This window comes from Carassius gibelio, chromosome B7 (genome assembly GCF_023724105.1).
Source record: "Carassius gibelio isolate Cgi1373 ecotype wild population from Czech Republic chromosome B7, carGib1.2-hapl.c, whole genome shotgun sequence".
Taxonomy (NCBI): Eukaryota; Metazoa; Chordata; class Actinopteri; order Cypriniformes; family Cyprinidae; genus Carassius; species Carassius gibelio.
In genome coordinates, this window is record NC_068402.1 from 19,675,460 (window position 1) to 19,702,067 (window position 26,608).

At 36.4% G+C, this 26,608-nt stretch overlaps 1 protein-coding gene across 3 annotated transcripts in view; it reads left to right on the forward strand.

Moving 5' to 3' along the window:
* Positions 1-26,608, forward strand: part of LOC127962745 (VPS10 domain-containing receptor SorCS2-like) — a 164,237-nt gene that overhangs the window by 78,297 nt on the left and 59,332 nt on the right. For all 3 annotated transcript variants that reach the window (XM_052562417.1, XM_052562416.1, XM_052562418.1), the window contains exon 3: positions 14,163-14,262. In XM_052562417.1, the coding sequence (XP_052418377.1) occupies positions 14,163-14,262 (100 nt within the window). The remainder of the gene's footprint in view (positions 1-14,162; positions 14,263-26,608) is intronic.

Consider the following 26,608-nt stretch of genomic DNA (forward strand, 5'->3'; position numbering starts at 1 on the left):
TGCACTATCACAAATCTTGTCCAACCAATGTTTAAAGCAGGCTAATTTGGCTTTTTCCTGTGCACATTGCATCAATCAGCGAGTCAGAGAGTACACGTCTGTTCTCTGTTCACTTTTATTTAATCAGGTCACACATGGACTTCCCTTTCTACTTGCTTATCCTGGCTCACCATGTGCTGTGCTTTGAGATTGATCAAATCTGACCTGATTTCCCAAGGGTAGTGTGGCATACAGTTTAAGAAGCATCTGCTGCGTTTCCAAAACACTGCTCAAGTGGACAGGAACAGCAGAGAGGGCACTTAATGAACTTCTGCTGTGTAAACGGGTGACTTGACACATCATATTTATGTTTATTTTAAAGTCAACTTTCAAGAATGTTTTAGATTTCAACGTCATGCCATATGTTTATCGTATCCAGACACATCTGTCGATAATGCAATTTACGACAGATTGGTTTTACTGGAGGTTACTGACAAATCCTCAGAAGCAACAGGTTTTACAAGACCTATAGTTCATGGTTGCCTCTGTGTTTTATGACTCAGTGCACTGTGGAAGGTGGGTACATTCTGTGATATGTCATTGCACCATGCAATCATTAGACATGCATTCTTCTCTTCCATTCCTTCAGAAATATAGTGAAACATATTAAAAACTGACTTGTGAGGACATTTGAAGTGTTCATAAGTCAGCCAAATTGAGCTTCACTTGTATTGATATTTACTAGTTTGTAAAGGGGGAGGGGTGGCTTGCAAGTATCGTCACCTCCATATGTAACCATTGTATCTAGGAGATCTCCTCACTAATATAGTGAAACTAAAGTGTGTTTGTGTGAGTGACCTTCCTGTCACCCTGTGGGCTAAACCTAATCTAACCTGACACCTACAGTAAATGTGTGTGTGACTTCTAATGGATGACTTGCTTTGCTTTGACTGCTAACAGAGACCCCCAGGCACTGGTGACACGCACACACTCAGATGTCAGCCGATGTTTCTTGTGGATGTTGTAGAGGTCATTTTTAGAGACAAAAACCTTGTACAAACGACATCTAAATCAGTGTCTGACTTCAAAGCAATTTAATATCTTAATTTGTACTTAATATGACCTACCCAGTGTTTCCCAAACCACTATACAGCATAAATCATCAGTGGCGTGGCATAACTAAACACATTTCAGCTAAGTCTGAGCTGTGATCTTTCAGTTGAATTTGAGCTTAAAGGCACAAACATAAAGCACAGAGAAGTCTGAGTCCCAAACAAATGATTCTTTGAAGACTTCTTTTAATGAATCAGTCAGAACTCTGAATTCATTACAGTGGTTTCTGAAATAAAATCTGACCCACTTATTGAACCACTATGTCAACAAATTTCCTTTTTTAAAATTATTATTATTAAGGGACAGTATTTGCACCATGCAGTTGATTTTCAGAAGTAGATTTTTTTTTTTTTTTTTTTTTTTATTGAAGTGAGAAATGTTACCATGTTATGTGTACCCAATGTTAATTAACTTACTGTAAATGGTGGTTAAGTAAGTAAATAAATAAATTAAAATGTTATAAAAACAGATACCTGTAACAAACACTAGATCTACTTACATTAGCTGAATACTGTAGACATTGCACGGGATCTAAGTCTTAGCCATTTTCCTTCAGTATTTACTTTGTTTCAGATCAATGAGATTCAAAGCAGCCGTGAGTCTCTTGATGTGTTACACATCAGGATAAAACACAGTTCTTTTGAGGATGGATCAAATAATGATGAAAGTGAAATAGATCACTCCTCTTTCCTAGTCAAGGACTATGTATTTCAATTATGCTAAGTGGACTGCTGATTAGATTACCTGTCTCTTGTGCTACCTCACCGTGAGAGAGAGAGAGAGAGAGTGAGTGTGAGAGAGAGAGATTTGTTCAATTAGATGGAGAGGTATAAATGGTTCTCAAAAGCCCCTCTCAGACAAGTTGTCAAGGGTCTTATAGTACCCGCTAACCCCCCACCATCACAAACACATTGATTACCTCAATGAGGCTTCAGATTTGTATCTGATTAATGGTTAGAAACATGTCTCTCTTATTTTTGCTTTTCAGGACCATATGAGACAAAAAAGGAGTAATGCTTCAAAAGAGCACTCTTGTTATTCTTTAATATTGTTTTTTTTTTTTTCATCCCTAGCATTGAGAATCTCAGAGACATCTGTGAAAACACCTCTACACATTCAGAGATGTTCGACATTATTATTGGGGCTAGAAAATCATTAATTAAAATTATATATCAAGGCTTAAGTAATAGTACATCCTGTTTTCCGTTCATTAAAATAGTATTTCATGCTTTAAGTAATAATACATGCTACATATATATATATATATATATATATATATATATATATATATATATATATATATATATGCAAAGGCAATCAAAATGTGTATGCTGTATACATTTATAGAGTATATAAAGGAATTTAATTAATCTCTAACTATTTTATTTTAATTGGTTTTGTGTTGTAAAACAATAGAAGTCTAGAGTATGTCCTCATTTAAATAGGCAAGTAAACGTTTGTGTATTTGTTTGTTTGAGTGTGTGTCTGCTTAGCTAATGTGAGATTTTGACAAGAGTCCCTAGGGGATGAACAGATGTACTTGTCTCTGAACTAACAGCCTGTTGACGATGTGCAATGTCTGGTCACATGTGGGTTCTGTCAGAGAGAACACACACACAAACACACAGCACAGACCTTGTAAAGACACCCTCTTTGGCCCTTAATTGGATTGTTTATGGTCTTCAGAATTGTATAATGTGTGTGTGCGTGTGTGTGAGTGAGAGAGAGACAGACAGAGGCGCTCCTAAATTGGTGTATTTGTGGCTTGTGTATGATGAATGTAGTCAGTCCTCAGCAAGTGTTTCTCACTCTCTCCTCCATGCTGATACCAGAGTTTCTTGTTGGAGTAATAACGTTAGTTGTATTCTTTCTAGTTGTCCTTTGCTTTGTTAGTGTATGGTGTTACCACATAAAAATAAGCTCACATCAAATGATGGTATGTTTGATGATGAGCCAAAAACTGTTTTATCTCTTCCACATACACTGCCCAGAACCGCCAGCTGTCGGCAAATTTAGACATTATGAGTCCAGTATAAAAGCAAGTGTGCTTTTAATGCAATTACATAAATGAGCTGCTTTTTAAATCCCACCCAATATATTTCACACTTTTGAAAGACAAGCTTGTGACAGAATGAGGTTTTCAGTCCAACTATGCTTTCAGCAATCTCCGTTTTCAAAATGGGCAGCACTGTAAAATGTTAATGGATGCCATAATGCGCAGTAGCTAATGGACGGCTACAAGAAGCTGCAAAGGACACATTTCTTGAGTGTTTAGTGGACGCATGGGGTGATATAACAGGACAGATGTGAAGACCCTGTCATTTCAGTTCATCAGTCAATCACCATCACATTTACAATATTTATACTCGGCTAATTTATTCAGCATCACAATGTCAGAGACAGGAGAGATGAAATAGTTATATGTGTAATTACATGGTTATCTGTCATGTAGCAGAACTGTATTTAAGACCATGGGAAGTGGGCAGAGAGATATCAGATGTATAATGTTTGTATTGGATTCGTAAATAAAAGAATTTGTGAATTAAGATTTCTATGTTAATCCCATTGGAATAATGTGCTTTAAGATGATGGTGTATTAATGAGCAGTTTCTGTGAGATGGTTTATTTTTTGCTCTGTTTGTTTCTATCATAGCTTGTTTGAAACAGAGCTCCTTAAGCTTAGTTCCCATTAAGTGTTTGTGTTTTCCCTCTCAGATTAGATAAATTGTGAAGAGTGTTACAGATGATACATTGTGGATTCCTCAGGCAAACAGAGAGATTTGTGTCAGAATACTTTCTACAAGAGAAACAAACAAAGAACACAGTCAAACACACACACACACACAGTTAGTATAAAATATCTCTTGCCTTCAAAGCATCCATCTAACAGAAACACTCTCTTTGTCAGGAAAGCTTTGACTTGCTGTTAACCGCTTTCCCTTCTCTCACCGAACCTGCCATTTCTCTTTTATTTGAACGATTGCTTCCCAGCTGTCCGGTGGTGCCATGATGGGGAGTTTTCCCTAGTGATATGACCCTTGAACCCTGTAGCACACAAATTGTCTTTCAGATCTTCCATCGAGGGTCAAAGATCAATTAGCATCCCGAAGATAAAAGAAACAGAGATTTAGAGAGTGTGCAGTAGGTGATGTTAAAGGTTATACGGTAGCTGATTATAGAAGAATCATGTAGTATCACAGAACAAGAGTTTAACTGACAGATCAATAGCGTCTTATAGAGATATGATGTAGTATATAAAAAGTGATTTTAAGCCATTTTTAAAATAAATAATTCATGTTATTGGATGGAATTGATAAAACACTGTTTAGAGGACAAGAACTCTTGAGTAACATCAACGTAAAATCTAACCATGTGCAAGTGCTCGTATATTTTCATGTTCATGTGAAACATATTGGTTTGTGTAACCACATGTATATGCTGAAGCAGGCTTTAAATATTTATGCTTTATTGACAAATATGTCTGTAATATAAAAAGATCTCTAGCTCACTGATGTCTAGTGTCTATTACTGACCTTGAGTCAATATATCATGTCAGTTCATGCAGTCAGCGATGTGATTTTGTAAAGAAAGATTTCTAGAGTGATCCTCACAATGGATTGTTACTTAATATTATATATTCCTTCACTTACATTGTGTCCATAGAAATAAATATCAGAAAACTCTCATACTTGTTTTGTTGCTAAAATTTGCACAGAAATCTTGTGCTTCTTGTCAAATTATTTCTAATGCAGGAATATGAAATATAGTGAGAGAGAGAGAGAGAGAGAGAGAGAGAGAGAGAGTAGGAATAAAGTATGTCACTGGTGTTCTGAATTCTCAGCCTGGTCCCAGCGGTCCTCATGAGGGTGTCATTTAGATAAACGCTTCCAATTACTGCACTGCTGCCCAGTACTCACAGGCACAAGACTCTGTCTAAGTTTCTGAAGGTGTAAATGAGAGTTTTTCCCTCTGCGTGTATGCGTGTGTGCCTGAGGGTGTTTCTACTCAGTATTAGAACTCATACTGTAGTACATTCTTCAAAAATAAAGGTTCTTTAAGGGCATCAGTGGCTCCACGAAGAATCTTAACATCTATGGAATCTTTTGTTGTGCAAAATATATTTTATAGTGCAAAAAGATTATAAAAGATAGTTTTTTAGATGATTAAAATGTTCTTTAGATGTAAGAAATGTGCATTGTAAGGTTCTTCAAAAAGTGTTCTTTGGCATCTCTGTGAATATCCTGTCTTGGAACCTTTATTTCTGAGTGCAGCATGATTCCTGTTTCAGAATGATTAAGGGACTGCTTTGGTCATGTCTTTATCTAACCAGATTGTTTAATAGTTGCACAAGTCAGAATTATCTCTGTGTTCCCAGCCTCAAGTTGGCAGCTGACCAGGCCCCCTTGCAACACTGAGTCTTTGAAATTATAGTTACATATTTTTCTGAAAGCAAACCACACATATCATCCCTAAGGGCTTTCCATGAGTGTTGGGTCATGCTTCCCTCTGATTCAGCTCTGCTGTTAGGAGAAAATAGCCTATGTGATAAAAGCGGTTTTTAACTTTCTATTCATCAAAGATTCCCCAGAAAAAGAAGAATGGTTTCCACAAATTAATTACACAGCACAACTGTTTTCAACATTTATAATAATACAAAAAATGTTTCTTGAGCACCAAATGAGGATATTAGACTGATTTCTGAATGCCCCTGTAATGCTGAAGTAATGAATGTAGTAATGACTGCTAAAAATTCAGTTTTGCCATAACAGGAATAAATGATTAATACATATACACTGAACAAAATTATAAACGCAACACTTTTGTTTTTGCGCCCATTTTTCACCCATTTGCAGCTCATTTTTCATGAGCTGAACTCAAAGATCTGAGACTTTTTCTATGTACACAAAAGGCCTATTTCTCTCAAATATTGTTCACAAATCTGTCTAAATCTGTGTTAAGCCGGGCATACACTGTGCGATTTCTGTGCGATTTTGGCAAGGTACCAACTCACACTGTACGAGTAGATCACATGCAATGTAAAGCTCACTGTACGGTCTGATCGTCGAGTTGCGATTTTACTGCTCACACTAAAAGTAGGGAATCAACACGTAGGTACCTCAGAACCTGGATATTTTTCATGAATAAACATACTTTCCCGGGATTAATGCACTGATTTGGTGATATGTGCAATTCTGTGTGCTGAAATGTCAAAAAAAAAAAAAAAGGCGTTTGTATCTGGACGCACAGGTGGCTCGGAAGACGTGGCCAATATGGTTTATCCATTTAGCAACGCGAACTGGAGGTAAACAGGCGTTTTCTTCCCTCTTTTATTTTTCTTTTTCTTTGCCATAACTCCACAAGATTTCCCTCCATCACTTCAGTCCACACTACACGCCGTGTCACCATGGTTTCGTTTATGGTTTCGCGCATGCGCAGTGAGGAAAACGCGGAAAACGGTTCATAGCCCTCTTCAATAGTGCGATACTTCACGAGAGGCGACCAAAATTTCTGACATATAAGAAATCCATGCGACCAACCAATTGCCGGTTGGGAGAGGTTAATCATTTCTCGTTTCTCCTTGTACACTGCACGAACACTGCACGACAAACGACACACGAAAATGCAGAAAATCTGCCCTACCCAAAAAAGAGTCGCACGAGTCAGAATTTGGCTCAAAATCGGATGAAAATCGCACAGTGTATGCCCAGCCTTAGTGAACACCACTTCTTTGCCGAGATAATCTATCCACCTCACAGGTGTGGCATACTGTATCAAGATACTGATTAGACAGCATGATTATTGCACAGGTGTGCCTTAGGCTTGCCACAATTAAAAGGCCACACTAAATTGTGCAGTTTTATTACAAAGCACAATGCCACAGATGTCACAAGTTTTGAGGGAGCGTGCAATTGGCTTGCTGATGCAGGAATGTCCACCAGAACTGTTGGCAGTGAATTGAATGTTCATTTCTTTACCATAAGCCGTTTCAGAGAATTTGGCAGTACATCCAACCGGCCTCACAACCTCAGACCAAGTGTAACCACACCAGCCCAGGACCTCCACATCCAGGATCTTCACCTCCATGGACCATCATTCCACAGGCCACAATCAACAACCTGATCAACTCTATGCGAATGGAGATGTGTTGCACTGCGTGAGGCAAATGGTGATAATGTGAAATGGTGATAAGTGCTCACTAAAACAGATTTAGACAGATTTGTGAACAATATTTGAGAGAATGGGCCTTTTGTGTACATGGAAAAATTTGAGTTCAGATCATGAAAAATGGGGGCCAAAAACAAGTGTTGCGTTTATAATTTTGTTCAGTGCAATTATAATAATTGTATTAATATTTTGCAATATTTTCTGGTTTGCTGTATTTTTTGATCAAATAAATGCTACTTTGATGAGCATCTTTTAGAAACTTTCTTAAATTAAATTTAAAAAAGTAATTAAGTGTATGCATTTAGCAGACGCTTTTATTCAAAGTGACTTACAGTGCATTCAGGCTAATAGTTTTTATCTAACATGTGTTTCCTGGGAATCAAACCCACAACCATGCGCTGCTAACTCAATGCTCTACACTTGAGCAACAGGAACCTTAAATAGGTCAAGAAAATAAGTACTATAAAATAATGTATTGTACTGTGAAGTGCTGACAGTTTTCACGAATCCCTTGAGCTATTTGTACACAGTAGAAGCGTTCTGGTTAGTTTGAATGTTGATATGCTATTTACAGAGTAGTGGTGAGGTAATACCCTTTGGGAGGGTTGGAGGGTTGGAGGGTGGATGGTTGTGTTCGGTTTGAGAGATGTTAGAGCTAATCAATAGAAACGTAGTGAGTCATTCTAACTTTCATGGTCACAGGGATTCAGCAAGACTTCTCTTTTCTATAGTGTGCCTTAAAATAGTCACCGATTTGAGTTAAGAAGTTTCATGACCTTTTCCTACTCTCTGTGCAATAAAAAACGTATGATAGCCTTTCATAATAGTAAGTGATAAGGCATTAGTGAGAATTAATTGCCCCCCGGCAGTATAATATGAGGGGTGTAAATTAATCAGCAGTGGCTTAATAACTACCAAATACATTTCAGGCATCTTTGAATGGAGTGGCCATTTCATTGAGTTTATATCAGCAACTATTGAAATATTGTAATAGGATTTCTTATTACAAGTGCATTTATTACTCTGCTGCAATTTGCAATCAGATTCAAAAGTATTTTATTTTTCTTAATTCAGTTCACCACACATCCTTGTACAATTGCTGCATTTTGAAGTTTATGATGTGTTAGACTCACTTTGCATGGATCACTGTGATTTTCCCTAGAAAGATCTAGGTCTCATTTGACCACTCTTTTCTCATTGTGGTCAGGACACTGTTTTGTTTTTTGGTGAAATCTAGACATGCTTTAATATTCTCTTCTACTGAACCTTCAAAGTGATCTTTTTGGCTGTTCTGTGGCTTCTCTCGCAAGTCTCCTTGTTCGTGGAGAGAATTTTGATAGACGACCTTTACTAAACTGAGTGGTTTGGTTTCGCTTCCACTTTCTGATATTTGAGCCAACAAAGAGCCCACTGAGACAATCACACACTTGGAAATGACTTTTTCCTAATTTCAGCATTTGTTGTGTTTATTTATAACTAATTTGGCATTCTCTTTAGTATTCATTTCAATCTTTGAATCCTTTTACTGTGGGGTTTTCAGCCAGAAAATGATTTTAATGATTCCATGGTAAAAACAAATGTTGAGGCTGTTGTGTACTTTCAATTGTTTTTTTGTTTTGTTTTCTGTTTGACTGTTCAAACGGCATATTTCCCTTTTCATTATTTTATTATGAATATCAAAAAACAATGTCATATTGAAATAATTAATATTTGATTTAGTACTCAGGAATAAAAAACACAGCATGCTACATTTCAATGTAATCATTAAAAAGTGTGAATTCGGTCTAAATGCATTTATAAGACATTTTCCAACATCCAGCACCAGAGCGTCTTGTTTCTTAATGCAGAAGGACTAAAATACCTCTAATTTTCACAACATCAAGCACAAAGATAAAAGGAAATTAGAATCATTAGATTAGGGGAGATCTGCACTGTGGCACAGAAGCCCCTTGTACTGTTGTAGCACTGGTGTAAACACACTTTACAGATCCTCTTGAGTGCTCATACCTGGCTCCTCACGGCCTACTTCAACCTGTTTGTGGTGTTTAAAAACTGACGCAAATATGAGTCAGCAAAGGCGTTGGATCCTATTCAATGTTTTGTTCTTTAAGAATTCTTGAATGAATAATAAATAATTTGCTATTCTAATGTACTTTGTGTTTAAGTTGTGTAGATGTTCAAGAAATGCCACATTATTTATCAGTATATTGGATGCTCTCCAGTGGGCAGAAATAATATGGATTCTTTCAGTTACATGATTTACTAAGCATTTACATTTTATGATTTACATTTTGTCCTTTCTAAAGTCATTGACATTTTTATAAAAACGTAACTGACTTCTCACTCAAAGTATACGTACTGTATCACTGATCCCTTTGGCTACCTATGAACACATCATGACAGGACCAGCAAGGACCTCAATGCCAAATTTAACAAGGCGTACAATCATTGTGCTTATGACCACTCATACTACTGGTTAATCTGGCTAAACTACACTAAAAACAGTAGCTCTACCATCTTGTTTCAACCTGCTGGACAGACTACAACTGTTCCTTTCTCATCTAATGCAGGTGTAACATACTCTAGTTATTATCATACTGTGTTTTGTTTTTTTTTAGGCCAGAGGAGAACTGGATTTCTAACTGAGATGTTTTTTTTCTCTGTGTCTGTTACCTCATGGAGTTTTGGTTACCTGCAACCGTTGCCTTTGGCTTGCGCAGTTGAGGTCTAAAATGCGCTTAATATTGAATATTATCGATATTCCTACACCACTGATCTATTATAGATCAATGGCCTACACTGACACTGTTGGATGAGAACAAACGGTTGGATAATGACACTGTTGTCTTCTGTAGAGCTGCTTTATAGCTAAATTTGCATAATGCAGCATTGACACTGTTATTGAACTGAACTGAATCAACATTAAACTGACTCAAGATGAATAAACAACTTTTCACTGATATTAAACTGCATTAAACAAAACAAACCGTTGAACTGAATAATAATTTTACTGAATTTTACTGAATAATTACACTATTGTCTTTTTAGAACCTCTCACATTGTTTTCTGTTACTGTGAAGCTGTAGTCTGTATTGTACAAAGTGTTATAGAAATAAAGGTGATTTGATTTGACCATACTTGACTATCATCAGCTCATGCATTCCCTGGGAGTCATACTTATGACCCTGATGTTGTTAGCACCATGCTGTACTGTTTGAGCTGCCGGAGTGCTATTCTGCTATAGACTTTCAAAGGTGAAATATGTTTTTAATTGACATAATATAGTTTGTTTTTAATTTATTTACATTGTACATTTGAAAATTACTAGAATTTAATATAGTGGGCACAGGCTTATCGCAAGCAGATCTGAGTGGCTTTACCAAGTAAATTTTAGGAAGTACGTGTTTTAAATAGTGAATGGCAATCAGACAATTTCATATGTGACAAGCTAGCAAAGGAAATATACATTTGCTTAACTGCAAGTTCAACAACAAAAATAATTTCAATTTAAAAGTACAAATAAGAAAGGGTACATCATTGTCAGATCCCCAGGACAAAACAAATTGCCTGTTTAAAATGCAGGGAGTCTATTAAAGGTGCCGGTCATGGCCAATGTCTAGTTTTTGGAAGACCTGTCAGAGAATATTTATGACACCACTTGACGTAAATTATGTTTGACGCTAATGCTAACCTCTCGCTGTGTCTCTTGTGGTGGATTGAAGGATTTTACACAAGCACAGAAATCAAGTACGCCTGTCAAAGTGTGGGTTATTTTCAATAGAGATCCATCAATAAGCAAAAAAGAACAGTCAAGGACAAGGACATGGACATGGCTATTAAAAATAATGTGCACGTTCTTCGATGCGTAGATGCTTTTGTACATTTTTCGATCTTAGTGTTTTCCTCCAGCGCTTCCCTCCAAATACACAGGCTGTTCTCATACCTTGAATTGTGATTCAGTGTGACAGCGAATGTCTGCATGGAGTATGACTCATGATCCCAAATGAATACAGAAAGTCACAATGTTTTCTGTTCATTTCCAAACTTGGAAACAGTTCGCTCTCCCTCATGGCAAGAATTAGATTCATTCTGAGATTTAGAATTGCCTCAAAACTAATTTGACTTTCTACAAGCTTGATACATGATCAAGGATACACCATTATTTGTAGATTGGTAGATGATCCTGTTGATGTCGAGATATTTTATGCTTAATATATTTCAATTGTCTTGAAATCCACCTTGTTTTCTTTTTCTGTTAATGATTTCTGAAGGATCATGCAACACTGAAGACTGGAGTAATGACTGTTGAAAATTCAGCTTCGCATCAAAGGAATAAATGGCATTTTAAAATGTTTTTATTGTAATAATATTTCACAGTATAATGTAGCTTTGGTGAGCATAAGAGACTTCTCTTAAAAACATTTAAAAAAAAACTATTAGACCAAACTTTTGAAACTTTAGTTTCAATACTTCATGGAATAGCCAAAATCATTGATTGCATATCAATTAGATGTGAAGTTTTAATATATTGTCCCCTCTCTCCTTCTCCACTTTTTCTTCCTTACATGTTTCTCTATTATCCACACTCCTCCTTCAACAGTGGCATTAGTCCCGTCAGCTAATCAGTGGCATTAAATGAGCCATCCGATTAAGTTAGCATCATTAGCGAAACGTTTGGCAACCGAAGCGCAGCATGCCACACAATCCTCCAAATTAGCTTTATTAGTTACATAATGTTCCTCTGAGGCCTCTGACATTTCACTCTCCACAAGAGGATTTACTTAATGAGTTGGCTGTTTCTGGCGCTCGCTCCACCAACTCCGCTGATGACCTCTGCCGAGTTTTACTCCACTTTGAGACGCTGAACGCCATCATTGTCTGATTGAGTATTCTAATTAACAGACTCGACTCTTCTTAATGAATGGCATGTATTAGGAATCCAATTATGATGTTAAAATAGTCATGGCTTTTTGGTATTTTTGTCAACCAAATTTAGCCAAGGTGAGGATGTTTTGGTAATAATAAAGCAAATCTTATTTTAGAGTGATTCTGGAAACTGTATTAATAATTTTAGGATAGGACAAGTTTGAAAACAAGTTTTTATTTTATTTATTTATTTAACTTTTATTGTATACTGATTGTGGGTGGGTTAAAAAAAAATTATTTACATTTGAAGTATTTGATTTCAAATTTCTGCTTTGAAAAGCACAATCCGTCATGTCCCTATCATCATGTTTAAATTTAAAAGGCTGTTTGTAGGATGCTGTTCCTCAGGCCCTCCCCTAGTTCCTCATCCTGCCGTGATACCTCGCTGTGATGTGTTGGAAGCATAACGCCTGGCATAATGATCAGCGGTAGCCCACTTCCCCCACCCTGCCCACCCTTCCCTCCCGCTTCCATTTAAACCTCTCGAGCTGAAACACCTCTGTTCTGCTCCGTTCTGTCAAGTAAGAAACAAAAATATGAGCTCAGCAGGAGCTCCAGAGAAGAGTTCTGTTCACTTCTGTTTTTTAATTAGTTCTATGGGGGAAGTCTTTAGCGCTGTATGTTTGTGTTGAGGAATAGTCTTTGATCAGGCATTTTGTACACGATATCGGCTGCCAGCAGGAGTATGCTTTCTCTCAACCTAACTGAGGATTCACAGTATGGTTAACAGTGAGGTAAAAGAAACTGACATGGTCACTTTAAATGTAGCCCTGTGACCTTGACCTTGTTCTTGAGTGCATTTCATGTAACTGTGTTGTGTGATAATGATTGGTTCTGACAGTGTCTGGCTGGTTTAGGCCTCAGCTGTCCGCCTGGTTGATTTTTGCAAATATTTCCACACCTGTGATGCTGCCTAGTCATGTCTTACATCTAAAGCAGTTCAAATAGCTTCTCCTTGAGCTGACATCAATCTCTGGCTGGTTTACGTCATATTAGCTGCCACACGTGAAACATCCTCATCTTTAAAACTGATTTGACGCTGTCCTCAACGAGTCTGCTTACGCTTTTAACATGCCGTTTCGGTCAGGATCAAATTGAAGAATACTCTCTGTCCATACTAGCATTTTAAAGTGTCTTGCATAAGTGTCGCATTCACACCAAAACATCAGAAAATGTGGAAACAGGGCGGCGCCAGAACATTTTTAACGCAGGTGCTGAGGTGGTGCTAGATCATTGACAGTGGAGCTGGGCAATTAATAGTAAATATGGTATAGAGACAAAAACAGGTTGTTATTATTATTATTGTTATTGTTTTTATATGAATAATAAAATAAATCACCCACCCAATTTTGCAACATTTTATTAGCCTACATGATTAGTCAAGTCAAGTCTGCTTTATTGTCAATTCTTCCACATGTACAGTACATATATACAGAGAATCGAAATTGCGTTACTCTCAGACCCCCGGTGCATACAGATAACACTAACAGTAGAGGCTGAAAATCTAGATTAATTGGCTTATCACAATTTAATTACAATTTTCATTTTATGAAATTAACCAAATAGCCTACATAGATCAGTCAGTTGCCAAAGATTTTTTTTATAAAGTCAGCCTAGAATTCACTGCACAAGCATTTTGGAATTTGAGTCAAATGCAATATGACATCAGTAAGCACTGGGGATATATTTACTTGCTATTCACCGTCTCAAACCAGAGACTTCACTCTCTGTGTATTGATGGCTGAAAATTTGTGTGGCCCAGTGTCATTTTTACATATTTATGACAACTTAACAGAGATTTGAGGTTAGAAATATACACATGACTATACAATGTGGGATATATGTTTTTGTTGCCTCCCAGCTCTGAGTCTAATAATATGAGGATGCTATGCAGATGGATATGTGTGTGACTCAGTAATTAGTGATAATATCAGGAAGATGACCTTTCTCTCTTTTTTTCACTCCCTTCCTCCATGCAGATCCAGTGATTATGGGTCAACCTACACCAAGCTCAACTTGATGCCTGGGACAACCATCATAGTCACAAACTTCTACATCTGTCCCACCAATAAGAAAAAGGTGAGAGCCTTTACTTAATCCTAGTATAGTTCTTCATTGTCACTAAAAATAAGTAAATAGAGTTTTATAAAGCAAACTCACGGTCCCCTTTTACTGCCATTTTATTATCATGATGGATGCAAATAATTCTGATATAGTTTTTTTTTTTTCACCACATATGTTAATGAATATGTGAGTATGGTAATTAGTTATCATGCACAGGTATTGAAATTAACACTCAATTATAAGTTATTGGCAGCAGTGTGTGTTTAAGCACACAATCAGGGATTCACATGACCATATAAAATTATATGAGCCCCATATGGTTCTTCTCACTTGATATTAGAATGTTTTCAAACACATCTAATAAATATGTTCATTGGGTGTGTGTGAGTATAATTAAATGTGAGGAGTTTAAGGTCGTGTGATTTTTTTTTTTTCCCCTCCCTTATGGAGATTGATGGTAATGATCACCCTAGAGCAACTGTGACATGTTCAAGCGTGTCAAAGTCATCCTAATGAAGTTTACAGGGATCTCTTGCTCATTAGTAATCTCCTCACAACCTCTTAAACATGAACACACGTCACAGCTGAAGAAGTGCTAGCTGTCTATATTCTATAATAGGCCATTTAGCAGAGATTCGTCAAAGCTCGTCTGCTGTCTCCAGCTCTTGATACAATGCACAGTTTCAATAATTCACAGGAAAATAACGGTCACTCAAAATTATATGCAGTATGTTTGAGGACAAAGCTGTGTTTTGATGTTTGTGGCTGCAAAGTAAATTGCACAGGAAATGTTGACTTCAGGAGACAAAAGGGAAAAGTGACTCCACAGTCACTCCTGATGGGGTAACAGTCAAACCCCTTTCCCACATCAGACTCCTTTATCTTCAAATCTCAGATGACCGTACCTTTGACTGTCGACACAAAGAGTGTTTTGAACAGGGCAGGACAATACGTGCACTTTCTGCTGTGTCTGGGAAAAAGCTGGCTTTCATGAAAACAGACACTTGCAGGCTTCTAGGGAACAACCCTTGAGTGTCCTCATTGAAGGTGCTGCTGTCTGGGGCTCTTGCAGAGAAAAGCATCTATTTGCAGAGCTGGCAACACTTTTCAACGCTGACTCACAGAAATGATACTTGTGTTGTGGGACAGTGGTTGTCATATTATGATGCTATTCACTGTAATCACACATCTTTATATCTATACAAAAACAGTGGCTTGTGTGTTAATTCGCCAAGGTATCTATGTGTAAAAATTAAAATGATTGCTGTTCGGTTTGGTGTGGATTTGGTAGGTTGGGAGATTTTGTTTTTGTTTTGTAGAAAAAATACCGGGTAATAACTTTCTTTTTTTAAACTTTTACCCCCTATAATAATAATAATAATAATAATAATAATAATAATAATAATAATAATAATAATAAAGTACATTATTTTTTACAAAAAAAAAAAAGAAGAAAAAAAAATCAGGAAGAGATCTGGTATCTTAACACACTGCGCTTAGTCACAGCCGCATAGTCACAAATGATAGACTACTAAAAAAAAAAGGAAAAAAATCTGTGGTAACAATTTCTATGAAGCCTGTTATAATACCCATTATAATAAATGCATAATGCATTATAAAAAAAGGTATAATATGTTATTATCTTATGAATATTCATAAGAACAATTTTAATATATGATATATATAATATATAATATTTTCTTATTTGTTGTTACAACTGTTAAGAGTATGATGATTTATAACACAATGAACATCTTGCATCCACTTCAGTTACAATGGATTATATTTCTCATAGTCATAATGTATCATAAGTCTTATATCTTGCCATTTTTTAATGCTACTTTACTCAAAGGGGTCAAAGACCACTTATAAGTAGTAGTAATAATAATATTTTTTTTAAAAATTCTCTCAAACAACCATAAGATCAGATATCAGATCAGATGAATGTGTAATATCACAAATTTGCTTTGAACTATTTTTATTGTAATATCAGTTTGATAATATTGATTGTACCCTTTAGACAGCTGTTGATAAGTTTCTCTGCAACTACATATCAACTAGTGGTCATTGGAGTATTACTAAGTCTGCTACTGTAAATATATGCTAACACTTTATTTTGATGGTCAACCAACAAATAATCTGATTATAAGTGTCCTTGCAAGTACTTCAACTTATTCTACCACACTAGAGTCGATAATTCTTGAGCATACTAATACTCTAATGAGAGTTAGTTGGCATGTAGTTGCAAAGTTTCTTAAAGTCGATTGATTAAGCGGACCATCAAAATAAAATGTAACCATATAAAACATTGCATTTTTTTTCAGTTGGAGTATTACACTCACACCAATTAATTAACATAAGCTCCACAGGAAACCCTCAAATAAAATCTAACCCCTCACAGGCTGTAATAAGATACTGTGCAGATCTTAAATAAACAATGTCAAGATTTGATACAGTCCATTATATTGTAAATTAAGTAGATTTAATATGGTGTTTATTGTGTGTTATAAATAATAATACTCTTGAACTTATAATCACAAATACGTTATTATTGTGATGTATTATAATTGTTGTTATGATTATTCATGTTGATATAACATATTTTATGTTTTTTATAATGCATTATGCATTCATTATAATGGCTTCAGAATACCCTTATAATGTATTATTTAATTTAATTGTGGTCTAATGGTTAGAGTGTTGGACTTGCAACCCAAGGGTTGTGAGTTCGAGTCACGGTCCGGCAGGAATTGTAGGTGGGGAGAGTGCTCTCTCCACACTCAATACCACGACTTAGGTGCCCTTGAGCAAGGCACCGAACCCCCAACTGTTCCCCGGGCGCCGCGGCATAAATGATGCCCACTGCTCCAAGTGTGTGTTCATGGTGTGTGTGTGTCTTCACTGCTGTGTGTGTGCACTTTTGATGGGTTAAATGCAGAGAAGTATGGGTCACCATACTTCGCTGTATGTCACGTCACTTTCACTTTTATTATAAATATGGGGTTCATAGAGAGTTTAACCATATCTGTTAAGGAACGCTCCACTTTTTTTTCTTTTCTTTTTTTAAAATTAATTCAACCAATCTCCGGGTCTGGTGGAGCGCTTTAGCTTAGCTTAGCATAGATAATTGAATCTGATTAGACCATTGGCATCTCACTCAAAAATAACCAAAGAATTAAAATATTTTTCCTATTTAAAACTTGACTCTTCTGTAGTTACATTGTGTACTAAAACTGACAGGAAATAAAAAAAAAAAAAAAAATTCTAGACAGATATGGCTAGGAACAATAGTCTCATTCCAGCGTACTATTCAAGGAACTTAGCTGCCATACCAGAGGTACAGCGGGTGCAATGGTAGTACGCAGCGCTTGAAAATATTCCCAGCTAGTTCATGTAACTGTGAGAAGTTATTGCTATTTAAAAAAAGTATTCTGTTACAAACTATAAAATTTAGTTTCTGGTTCTGTTCCTGTCAAATTTTTGTTCATTTCTGATTTTCGTTTTTTATTCCTTGAACCAGATCAGAGACCTTGGCAGTGTAAAAGCAGCAGCATTGATTTTAATTTGGCCATTAAGTTTCCTAAAGACTGTTTGAGACTTGTAAAAGACTACTGTGTAATTTTAGAATCCATTCTTTTCCTATTGTTTGTGAATATGTACACACACAAACACACACACACACACACACACAAACACACACACACAGTTTACACAGTGTGATATGTTAAAAAAGGAGAATATCATATTTTAATGTATAAAATGAGTGTAGATTTAGACAGTTTTGTGAAATTCATATAAAATGAATGGTCAAACAAATTTTTTAAAGTATGTTTTTTTAATTGTTTAAAATTAACCAAATGAATATATAATATAATTACTTTAATAATAATAATATAATAATTTTGATCTCTTTATGAATGTTAATGTTAGTTAATGTTTTAGGGATTAAGGAATACCTCCATTCCTTTTCCTTGAATATATTTTTGAGAATTTATAAAAGAGTTTTAGATTTTAAACAGCTTTCCCAAAGGTTCCCAGAGTCATTCACTGGTCTGCCGATCGATAGTCCTGCACCAAACTTACACCATTGGTTGAGTCAGTGTTGCAGCGTCTGGATGCTCAAACAAGCAAGAGCAATGTCTGATAACACCACAGAGCCACAGTGTTTACACTTCAGCTGCATTGCTCTGCCCTATCTGAGTGTGTATTTATAAATCCAAGTGAGACAGAGACAGAGTGATGGTGCTCCTACACCCCACAGGTCACCGTACAACTACACAATGTCAATCAGTGTGGCATAAGACAGTGTCCAAGCGTAGAGGAAAGGGATCAAACGCCACTGATCCAAAACCAAAGCGTCTGGCCCTCTCATTCCAACAGTGCTAAGCTCAACCGAGCGTGAATGAGAGCAAGAGACAAAGAAAGAAAGAAGCGTCAGAGGGAAACAGGGAAAGGCAGACTGACAGCAGTCAGTCGCAAATAAAGATATCCTTGTATCTAATATATCTGACCTCCATTAAATCACATTTCTAAGTCCCTTAACGAAGATGAGCAGTATCTTTTCTTAGTCTCTAATTAGAAATATTCAGCAGTGGATTTAACAGCAGCTGATGCTGCAGTAATGGATTCAGTGGAGTTCAGTGCTGCCCGCCTTCATTTCATTAATAGCTCGCGCAGTTCAGACAAAGAGTTTAAGCAAACAGTTTAATTTCAAACGGCATAAATTTCACTTCTTTTGTCCCGCCTTATCTCTTGCTGGAACTCCAGCAAGCAATTATTCAGGAAATAATGTGAGATTTGTCCACTCTAGAGATACAGCCAGAGTTCATTAATAGGAAATGGCCTTCAAAATGAGAAAGCAGGACGTTTCTACTTTATCAGAGAAACAATGTTGTTACTCTTTTATGGTTTGTTTCTGATTCTACATAGCTTGAAGCATTTTTATTCATACTTACAAAAGCACTTTATAAATATTAAATATAATTTGACTCATCACAAATTTGGTGCAATAGAACTGAAACAATGTTACATTATATAATATTTAGATAGGTGGTGTTATGTTGTCTTTCCTTATATAAATGTGTGTTTTATGAACTGTGTTAATGACGCTGGCAGCATGGAGAAATCCTCTTCCATTCTGAGAGACTGGTTCTGTTGGAAAAACGTCCATTACTTCAGTAGCTTTAGTCAGCGCATGAGGCCTGAGATTAAAATCTCCTTGCTCAGTGTCTTGAAACCGAGCTGAAACAGATATAAAAGACAGTGGCTATCTCTGAAATTTGGAAGTTTAATACATGTATTGGAAAGTGAGTGAAGCAAGCTGTTGTTCATCTCCTCCAGCTCCAGAAAGCAGAAAGGCCACGTCCACAAGCATGAATGCCTAATGGAATGATCTTCCTCTGGGTGAAAGTTCTCCTGGAGCCGGGAAAGCGTGAAGAAAGACAAAAGCCAAGAGACGTTTACTTGTTTCTCATAGCTGCTTTATGTTTAAGAATTTAGCAGGATTTCCTCAAATTTTCTCATTCTTCTAAAATGGGAGGTAATTCCCATTTACTCAAACACTTTATTATTATGGATTATTAGTACGGTTGGTGTTATTAATGAACTAAATCCATGTTAGATCTAAGATTTCAAAATAAAAACATTGACATTTCTCCACAACATCAACTCAAATTGAAAAGCACATTCTGCCAAATATTACCAGCAGACAAATAAACACTCTTTTATGCCTAGACTTGGTAGAGATTTTCCTTAATCTTGTTCTTAATGTTGAAAATGATTTTTTTTTTTTTCTGGCTCAGCTTTAAAAGATTATGGAGTCAATTAAGCAGTCCATCGTTTAGCCAAGTATAAGTATTACAAATTGCTTCTTTGGTCATGGGCTCTTTAAGTTGTAATGAGCTTTAAACTATTTTGTATTGTGCGCCGGCACACACACACACACACACACACACACATACCCTTTCACCACTAAAGGAAGACTTACACCCATAAACCAACACATTCAGACTTCTTGAATGCGATTGATTTTCTTACATCACTTCAGTAATCATTCAGTAGTTGCATGAGAATAGCATCAGAGCCTGTAATAAAGTTTTCGATGTCACAGTGACCTTGTTTATGCTCCTGACTTTACGAAGAGATCGATAGCACTGATAAATGTCGCTGATTTATTTTCACACACAGTTTGATCTCTTGTCATCATTGCCATTACGTGGAATTTGTGACAGATAAAATGGATCGGTTTGACCTAATTGTCCATAACCAATCCATAAAAGACTAAATTCAGTACCTTCATTGTACTACAGTGTGTGGTGACTGTACACTGTTATTTTAATGCATGTAGAAGAGAAGGCATGTCCCGTTGCAGCTTTGATTTATTTTATTGCAGTTTTTCTATTTTTGAAAAAAAAGCTTGACAAAATAAAGCTTAACTAAATGCAGAAGTGGGCAAATTCTGAGGCAGTGACCTCACTAAACATGATTGCAAAAATAATTACTGTTTTCCAGAATTCTTTCCAATCTGCCATTCATCAGACAGCATAAACATATCCATTTGGCCATAGAGAAAGAGAAAAATTACTTCTGCCTCCCCCCGCTAACACAGTTTTTGTGTCTGTCATTATTTAGGCTTGATTTTCTGCAATTATTAGTGGATATTAGATGAATGTTTGCTAATTATACCCTCAACAAATTAAAGGTCATTCATAGACCTTTGAGTTTCATTTCGTGGCTTTGATTTGTGAGAGCCCTTATAAACAAGCCTGTAGCACAGAAATTAATTCTACACATACATTCCATTAGGCATTCATGCTTGTGGACGTGGCCTTTCTGCTTTCTGGAGCTGGAGGAGATGAACAACAGCTTGCTTCACTCACTTTCCAATACATGTATTAAACTTCCAAATTTCAGAGATAGCCACTGTCTTTTATATCTGTTTCAGCTCGGTTTCAAGACACTGAGCAAGGAGATTTTAATCTCAGGCCTCATGCGCTGACTAAAGCTACTAAAGTAAAAGAGTTTTAATTGTTTGCAGAGTTAATGGAACACTGTTACTGTACAGTATGTGCATATAGTACAAAAATGTGTATTTTAAATATAGAGTACTATTGTCTGTTTGTTTGCTGTCATTTTAAAACAGTTGTATTCATATACCGTACACATGTCTCAGACCTCTGTCTGAAGTTTTAAATGGCTGCTCCTGTGGACAGCTGTGTGCATCCTGTCATTTTCACTCCCCCGATTTGTTATTCCTCATTTAGTTTAATTCCATTTCATTTACACTGCCCTACCATACTGATGAGAAAATAAGCAGCAGCGCATCCTTGAAGATCTGCCAACTGTGGGTCTTTCATGCCAAGAGTCTGGCGATGTTTTTGCTTAATGATGCATGTAATAATGTGTATAGTAGTTAATACAAACCAACCCTTTTGCATATGTTTGTATATCTTTATTGTGTTAAAGTGTTGTGTATTTATTGTGTAAAGGAAAAGGACACCCAAAAATGTAGGTCATCCAAGATGTAGCTGAGATTGTTTATTCATTGTAAACAGATTTAGAGAAGTTTAGCATTACATCACATGCTCTCCAATGGATCCTCTGTAGTGAATGGGTGCCATCAGAATAAAAGTTTAAACAGCTGATAAAACCATCACAATAATCCAGTCTATCAGTTAATCCCTTGTGAAATTAAAAGATGAATGTTTGCAAGGAGCAAATCTAAAGATGTTTTATTTATTTTTTTATTTCAAAGTTACTTCCAACAAGCCCTTTATGCATAATAATAATTTCTTCAGTGAAAATGTCATCTTGTCAGAATCAAGAAACAAGCACCATTTATAATCGAAAAATTAAATTCAGTTTAGTTCAAGTTTTTTTTTTTTATAACGTTTTTTACGAAGCAAATTATTGCAAAGCAACTTTACAGAAAATTAAGTTTCTGCGATATTTAGTAGAAGCTTAATGGTGACTGTCAGTTTGTGCGCATATGACAGGAATTTTCAGAAAAATTAATTGAAGACGTAGTCAAACAGACGATAAACACTATTAACAGCAACTATTATATGACACTGTCACACTTATTGCAATATTTGTTAGTTCTGTATGTAGTTTCAGGGTTAGCATCATCTGATGTCCTCCGAGGGTCAGCATCATCTCTTCTCAGGTGTTCTGGATCCAGACTGGAGCTTGTGGCAAAACAGAGAAACAAATAGAAACATCATTAGCATAGCTGTGGTTCCAACCAAGTAAAATTAATTAGTTTAACCCAAGTTAAAGAATAATAATGTGCATTTGATCAGATACAACTCCGGTCACAATTCGAATTTGAATCTAGATTATACAGAGAGAGTGTGTCTGAATCCCGAACATTATCAGGAAGGATATTCCAGAGTTTGGGAGCCAAATGCGAAAAAGCTCTACCATCTTTAGTGGACTTTGTTATCCTAAAGAAAAAGAAAAAACTGACAAATCACTGGACAAATTAAATTCAGTGGACTTTGATGTCAGAGGCAACAGGAGTTAGACTTTTCAATGCATAAAATGAAATAGGTTTTTAAAAAGTGTTATTTTGAGTGTGATGATTCATATAATAAAAAAGGAATGACAGGACACCCTGTACTGGAGCTGTTTATTTATTTATTTTTTCATGGTAGCCTAACATCACAGTGTCAGATCAATTCAACAGTCAGTTTGATACACAAGAGAAACCAGAAAAGCATGGGTAACATGGGGCATTTTGGGTAATAGGTAATTTGGATTTAGTGTTGTTGTTTTTTTACTTTGATATAATATTCTTTGACACTTAATTTTTTACCACACTTTATTTATTTATTTATTTATTTATTGTGTATTGTGTAAATATAATACAGTATCTTATATTTTTACAGTCTTATAAGCCCAGATTGATGCTCATGCGTATGACAGTGATAACTCAAACTCTTTGGCTCATTTCTAATTTGTTAAACTCCCCTCCACATTAAATAGATGACCATGAGCACTTTGAACATACACTAGACGTAGCAGACCATCCAGGAACTTTTTCAGATTTTTTAAATACTAATTCTAATCTTACATACTCAGCATGGATCGTATGCAAATTGGGACCCAGGGACAGTTTTGTGATATTTGATTGATTCTTTTTTTCTAGGCCTCTGAGTTAGATTGGCTGTGGCTGCACTCTGAAATAGTTTAATCACACCTGGATGGCAGCCAGACTGTTTGAGGATAAATTGATCATAGCTGAAAAGAGGTGATGGAGGTTGGAGATAAATTCATGATGACGTGGAGTGTCTTTGAGGACTTACAGATGGATTGATTGTGTCTGCTCTCCGCTGATATGGAATTTTGGCTGCAGTGTTGAACTGAATCGTCTGCTCTTGTGAAAGAGAGATGGATGATGAGAAATCTTTTAATCATCTCACAGAGAGCTGCACACACTCATGCACATATGTAGAAAGATCTGAACTGTACTGTATATACAGTGGGGTCCAAGATAGTCCTATTTTAAATGTAAACTATAAAGATTTTAAATGCACAACAAATACTGTATGTTTAAGACACTAATTATTTAATTAATCAAATAAGCAAGTTTGTGACACTGACAGTCTTATTGACCATGAACCTTAATATTTTAGAATGTAGAAGAACCATGTGTGCTTCCCTTTCAGCGGACAGTTCTTAAAAGAGTCATTCTTTTGTTAGTGTGAAGACTATTTTAGAGGTTCCAGGAATGTTATGGTTCTTCATGGAACCATAGATGCTAATAAAACGCGTGTGCAAAATAAAACATGACACCAGAAAAACTTTGACGACATTCTTTGCAAATATTTGATCTTTATACATAGTCATAAAAGAGCTGACAATAGATAAATCAATAAAATAGACTAAGTAGAAGCATTTTAACTAATGTTTTTCAGACTTGTGGAACCCCCCCCCCCCCCCGTCTGTATTGGTATTAATGCAAGTAGATTTGATTTTGCAATCCCAAAGAATTCCCAAAGGACCTTTCCTGATTTCTCACTGCTAATGAGCTATACATTACTTTAGAGTTTTAAAGTGGGAAACACAAATACTTGCGAATTATGCCAAGTCAACAGAGAGGTAGTTTTCCTCTTTTACATGTCATGACAGTGAGGATACCCCAAGTGATTTGTTAGTGAGTTCCTGAGCATCCTCTTTCTGATGTTCACTTTCGTTTCCTGTGACAGATGGTTTGGTGCTAAAGTACATTAAGGTCACTCTCAGTTGACTGACAGTCTGTGGTTATGCTGCTGTGTGTTCTCTGGCATTCTCGAACTGATTTATGGCATTTGTCTTTTGTTGTTGTTTCCCTTGTTATTGCCTATTGCCAAGTTGATGTTTGAAAAATGACAGCTTGATGGCAGGAGTCTGCATGTGCGCATACCGACGCTCATCTTTGGCAAATGCTATTTTCTGGCAATCTGTTAGTATTTTTACTGATGATGTCAGACAGAGACAGAGAGGGCTGATCTGCTGTGAATGTCTCACACACTCATCGTTCATCAGGAAGCTTGTATGAAAGGATGAAAGAGTGAAACTGCCAACGGCAACATATCCCATCAGAGAGATGCAATGCTTTCTCTCTATCCTTGTGTAAGGATAGTTCAAACATAATGGAGGTGTGCTTGCTGATGGACATCTCTGGCTTTCCTGTGTTGTGGGAACTTAAATTACATGGTGGAGAAACTAGGGGTCTGTAATCCATTTTAGGCATAACTGTGCATGTTTAAAAAAGGCCAATGGAGTCCGTTCTTCTCGATGTCGTATGTTGTAGTTATATAGCTGCTGGGTTGAATGTCCCAGCTGTGACTGAAGGTGATGCTCTTTCATGTCCTGCACCACAGGTTTACTAACACGCTGATTATTCCACCCCTTTCCTCTTCTGCTTCTGGCTTTTTTCATCTTGTCTTCTTCTCCTCACAACAGGGAGACAGTTTTACTGTATGTTATTTTGGTTCTAACACATATAGTATGGAACTGCAACACACATTCAGTGCTGAAGCACTTAACCCTTTAAAACCCTATATCCATTACGTAGTTTAAGTCAAATTAGTGTCATTTCAGGCAAACAACAACAACACTCTTCCTCTTTTGAAATGAAGCGTGGTTGCCTATGACACAAATATGACATGAATCAAACTATTCTATGTTTATCAGTATTAATGTATAATATTTTAGAGCATTTTAAATGTCCAGTATTTGACAGCTGGTCTCTTTGTAAGCGTAAAAGGTACAGCCTATTGTATATACAATATACATAACACCTAGATGGGATTTTTAATAATAATCCTCCTACAAACAGTAACCAAATAATTTCTGTTACTGTTTGCCATGTAATTTTTAAATATCTCACAGGTATAATAATTAAGCCATGTCCGATTCTAACAGTGAAACTGAATAATAAATAAATGAAATACATTCATAACTAATTTGTAATTGTAAGAAATAAATTCTTAAACATTTTGAAACTACATACTGTTATGATTTTACATAACATAATACATTTATTTCATACTTTATTCAGCAAGGACACAACAATTTAATCAAAAGTGACAGTAGAGACATTTATCATGTCACAAAAGATTTATATTTAAAAAAAAAAAATGTTTCCCACAAATAAAAAAGTTTACGGTTGTAAAAGAAGAAATTAAGAATGGTCACATATTTGTTGCTGGAATTTAATTGATGTCTGAAAGGGTTTATTTAAAAGTGTGTGTGTGTGTGTGTGTGTGTGTGCGTGTGTGTGTGTGTGTGTGTGTGTGTGTGTGTGTGTGTGTGTGTGTGTGTGTGTGTGTGTGTGTCAGTGCCAGACCACTACTGCCCCTAATTGGACTTACACACACACGTCTCAACAGAGGTACAGAACAAACAGACTCAGTTGGAGACTCGTCCTCTACGTCTCTCTCTCTCACACACACACAACCCGACACAAATGCAGTGGAAGCATGTGTCATTTGTGTAGCTTCCTGTTGCTCTTTCCCATTACTGCGTCTCCTTACCCAGCATGCTCCTCTTTTGTGAACATCTGAGGAATTTTAATGTCTCCCTTTAAACTTGTTCTCTTTGGTTGCACAGTTAGAATCAGCTTAAACCAACTCTGTCTCATTCTTGACCATTAAATAGCAGACTATACGCTGATCTTGGGAAATTGGCTTGAGACGGAAGCGCTGAAGTATGCTAATGATGGTCTCTGTGTGTGTGCGTGTGTGAAAGGTTGATCCTCGCCGGTCATGAGGAAGCAGGCAGTCTGTCTGCAGCTTTGGAACCGCCTGACAACCAGGATGATGCTCATTAATGTGATCTGTGTGTGTGTGTCTAAATGACAGCTGGTTCATATTCT